The 4,614-nt window shown below is 45.9% G+C and overlaps 1 protein-coding gene across 1 annotated transcript; it reads right to left on the minus strand.

The window, feature by feature from the left end:
* Positions 1–2,062: 2,062 nt before the first annotated feature.
* On the minus strand, positions 2,063–4,320 carry BDW74DRAFT_184352 (uncharacterized protein; the record flags this gene model as incomplete). Its single annotated transcript, XM_073730794.1, has 9 exons — positions 2,063–2,388; positions 2,699–2,774; positions 2,833–2,930; positions 2,989–3,228; positions 3,285–3,403; positions 3,470–3,637; positions 3,710–3,939; positions 4,054–4,134; positions 4,207–4,320. The coding sequence occupies 9 exons, from the start codon at positions 4,318–4,320 to the stop codon at positions 2,063–2,065; spliced, it is 1,452 nt and encodes a 483-aa protein (XP_073577555.1).
* Between the last annotated feature and the right edge of the window lie 294 nt (positions 4,321–4,614).

Genomic DNA, 4,614 nt, shown 5'->3' on the forward strand with positions numbered 1-4,614 from the left:
GTGGGATTTAAGGATATTCTGTGCGCAAGAGTAGAAGGTACAAGTCTTAAGGTTAAAGAGCTTATATAAAAGACTAAATAAAAACTAAAAGGTAGGGTAGCTTGGTTTTTAAAGATAATAAATAATAACTAAAACTATTTAATACTATAAAAATAGTTCTTTAAATATATAACTAGATTAAATCTTTATAAAGTATTTAATATAACCTTTATTATATCCTGTTAAAGCACCTGCTTTGTAGCCTTATATTAACTAATATAACTGTACTCCCTTTTTAGCTTAGCATCATAGCTTTTGCTATAATTAGGTCAGAATATCCAATGACTCCGGTTCCTGACGTGACAGTCGGTCACACCGTATCATTGTAACAAATCCATTGGTTGACATCAGCCCGCGCTGGCCGCGTTCCCTGACAGCATGAAATAAAAGCAGTATTTCGCTCCGCGTTTACAGCCACACGGGCAAGCGACTTTCTCTGCAGATAACTTTAATTCGGAGGTTTTATTAGATTCTTCACTAAGTGTAGCAAAGGCCACATGGCCTATAGTGAATCTAATAAAGCTATTGGTTATTAAGAGATATTAACAGTATTTAAAGACAAGTTTTAGGTAATCTGCTATATCTACACCTTCCCTATTTAGTTAATCTATATTCTGCCCAGCATAGCTTAGAGAGTATCTGCTAATTACTTTTAGGAATAAGATATTAACGGTATAATTGCCAGATTTGGGTTGCTTAAGACATAATATCTCTTAATAAGCATTCTTATAATTCTAAAGCCATTGCAAGATCTTTCCTTGCTTAATTAGTGCTGTTAACACCGTGATATACTTATTAAATACCTTTAATTTATATTTAAGAGTTATTAGCTTAAATTACTGCTTTAGTTTAGCAAGAACCTCCGCGGTAAGCTTATCCCTAACAAGTTATTAAATTAGAAGAGTAATTAACCTTTAAATTACTTTATCTATATCCTGGATTTTAGAATTAATAAACTTTGCATGGTTCTAACATCTGTTGTACATTTTAAAGGCTTTCTTCGTTGCATCCTCCGCAGGAAGATCCGGATATTTAGGAATTTTAGGCTATTAATTAGCTTTAATTTCGGGATTTAAGTAATCCTATACGCCTGCAACTTTTATAAAACAAGGAATATGGCTATACCAGGCCTGCCAGTCATCCCTGGACTTAAGGATAACTATCACGCTTAAGGCAGCGCTGGTAGAGCTTATAATAACATCTTATATTATATATAGCATCATAATTCGATTGGTATTTAACTTCCGGTTTACAGGAGTTACTTCATTCCGGAAGGCCTTTATACAGCAAAAGGGCATGTATATTAGGGGTTAGGAATAGCTTCACAAGGTCCAAAAAAGGTAAGAATTCAACATAAGCTAGCTGTCGAGTTAGAATCCGGGCTCATAACTATAATGCCCTTCGGATACCGTACTAGCTAGGAATACTAATCAAATACTAGGTATTATATAGAAGGTAAAGAACGTGCTGAATCCTTCTAATTCTAAGAATTCTTAAGGGTTCTTATATGCAAATATAGAAGTTCTGCAAGGAGTTTATATAGCCGAATCCTCCATTCACCCTTCGGGAGAATGGCTATATTCAAATTCGTCTGGCTCACGAATTCGGTAGTTGGAGGCCTTGAATTACTAAGAATTCTCCACCTCAGCTGACACCACCTCTATCTCCAGACCTCCTTTGTCTCAAGACCAAAAGGAAAGACCTCGTTTGAGTGATTGGAAAGTTATAAGCATTGCCTAGCGGTAGTATTACTTGGGATGCCGATTGTTGATCTCCGCGGGCGTTCCACGGCGACGGTAGCACGCGCGAGGCTTGTCTGCAATTGTGATGTGTAGAGCAGTAGAGATAGAAGTAGAAATGTGACGGACTGTAGTAGACATTGGGTATACCGCAGCTCAAGACAGGGTAAAGAGTAGAGTGGAAAAGTGCAAGGTGAAATAGAGCAGGGTGAACAAGAACCTGAGCCTTCTATTATGGAAGGTCACTGATTGGCCAAGGCAACCCGACCAGCGCGGTTGTATTCCTAGTTGAAGTCGCCGGTCTCTTTAATGCGGTTGCGGAAGAGGTGCGGCTTGTTAGTGTTGTCTGGGTCCGTCCAGATAATGTCGCAGGCACCGTCGCCGTCCCAGTCAGCCAGATGGAGGTCGCGACGGTCAAGGTCCCTGGCTATAGAGAGTAAGGACGGGTTAAAGATTGTGTAGTTTGCGTCCCAGTAGCTTTCGCCGGAGTCAGTGATGTTTGTCAGTCCCTTGTTTGGGTAGATGCGCATGTCGCCTTTGGAGAGGATCCAGATGTAGTCCATGCGCCCGTCCGAGTGGCCCATCATGTTGCAGTAGCGGTTGCCGTCGGCTGGAAACAAGTTAGAAGGGGGTAAGGTGAAGAAGGAGAGGCTAAGTGTGTACCTTTAATCTTTGTTCCTCCTGCGCCAATGTTCTTCTACACGTGGATGTTGTATGCGTCTCCTACTTTTTCAATAAAGACGTAGTCTAGCCGACCAAGCAAGCCAAAATCTTGCGGCTCTCCGTAGACGCGGGCGAAGTGGACGCGGTACCGCAGTTTAGAGCTCCCAAAACCACCCATGCCGGAATATATTGGGCCGGAACTGGCGCCCTTGCGGTATCCCTGTCTCTAGATAATGTTCAGGCCATCCCCTCTTCACCTTTCTGGCAGCTGCGCGCATTTATGTAGGTTGTCGTTTGTCCGACGTCGTCTAGCCACAGCCAGTCGTCGCGGCCCTGATGAAGATCATCAGTGGGGGTTCTACCAAGCTGGAATAGGCAGTGGTTGACTCACATCACCGTTTATATCCTCGAACCGAACGCCCGCTATATCCCCCATGCCCTTACCCGTGAATCGCACTCCGAGGGCCTGCCAGTATGCCGGCATATCGTCTACAAGCCTGTTAGATCCGATACCCATTCACGAAGGGGAAGACAGAGCAGGTCTCACCAATCCATCCATTCCGCCAGCAGCTGATGTCGCCGCTGCCAGCAACAACGCAGTAATCGGCCCTCCCATCGCCGTCGATGTCCGCAAGCCGCACGTTCGCCTGGTTATAGCCTTCTCTGTCCTTCCATTTCCCTTTGTAAGTAAATGTAGGAAGGTTGCTGTTAGAGCCGTCGTGGTTATTAATACTGGCATACGTCGTGCCGTCCTTTCTAATGCAGATGAAGTCATTGTATCCGTCGCCTAGCAGAGATGATCATGTTAGCGCTCCATTTTTGAAAAACTAAGGGGCAGCTCACCGTTGATATCAACAAAATGCACCCCAGCCGGGTTACAATTATCCGTAACAGACAACGGGCCCGCACTCTCAAACGCCCCCTGCCCATCAACATTCCAATAAACCTCATAGCGCACAGCCCTATTAACAAGACCTTAAACAAGCAAATCGTCCCACTCCGACAAGTAAACCCTTTTAAAGAAGAACCAATCATAGTCATCAAGATCTTCACGACCAGATGCAGGAATGGAAATTGAAAATACGACACCCTTTGCTTCAATATCATGGTAGTAAATCCCGTCCTCCTCGCCGCTCCCGCGCTGCGTTAGTCCACCCGCGTAGATCCCATCGCCGTACTGCTTCTCGCATACACCACTACCCGAGTCCCCGAGCGGCGCAGGTTCAGCGATAAGATTCTGACCCGCGGCATTGACAATCGCCTCGTACTAGATCCGTGCCATTTTCGCGTACCCGGTGTTGTTTGGGTGCGTGTCATCTGAGAAATCGGAGGGATACTCGAGGAAGGAGTCATCGCCGTTTATTTTGGCAAGGATAATAGATTTATCTTTGTTACACATGGCATTCACGAGTTCGCGGTACTGGGTGTTAACGATAGGCGTGTTGCGCGCGATATTTGCGTTTCCAGAGGGCAGGAGCGTTAAGAGGATAATTAGGGTCTAACTTATATTTAGCGCGCTGAGAAGGTCTTTAATTAGTGATCTTATCCGCGCACCGGCGTTAGGGATGTCGATGTCGCGGTTACAGTTGTTGGTGCCTGCGTTAATGAGCACGATGTTCGGCTTGTAGATGTAGGAATTCCGCGAGGCGGCGTGCACTTCGGTTATGAGGTCGCCAGAGTGGGCTTCCACGTCCTACCACATGCACCTGTAAGTGGGGAGGAAATGATATGGGGGTAGGATATGCGTGTGGATGGAGGTGCATACGTTATCATTCATGTCGCCATTGCTCTTGCTCCCGACCATGTTGACTTCCCACCCGACGTACCGGAGTTGCGAGCGCAGGGCCCCCCTGTACCCGTTTCCGGTGTTGGATCCCATGCCCCAAGTTATTGAGGCTCCGAGGGGCAGGATGCGGAGGGGGACATTGGACTAGCGGCGGACAAGCAGCTCATTGGGGAGAATGGCTCACCCCGACGCGGTGTGTGAGAGAAAAGCAAAGAGCAGAGGTAGATAGTACCACCACATAGGAAACATGATGATGTTCTCGTATTGTACTGGCTCGTTCGAGATGGAGGAATGGTACGGTTTGAGCTGGGATGGTACCGGATGGGCGTCGTCTTTATAGCCACAGCGCTCGAGGGATGCAGGTATGGAAGAGTCCTCGGAAGTACG

Source organism: Aspergillus multicolor (assembly GCF_047715735.1).
Source record: "Aspergillus multicolor strain CBS 133.54 unplaced genomic scaffold BDW74scaffold_70, whole genome shotgun sequence".
Classification (NCBI taxonomy): domain Eukaryota; kingdom Fungi; phylum Ascomycota; class Eurotiomycetes; order Eurotiales; family Aspergillaceae; genus Aspergillus; species Aspergillus multicolor.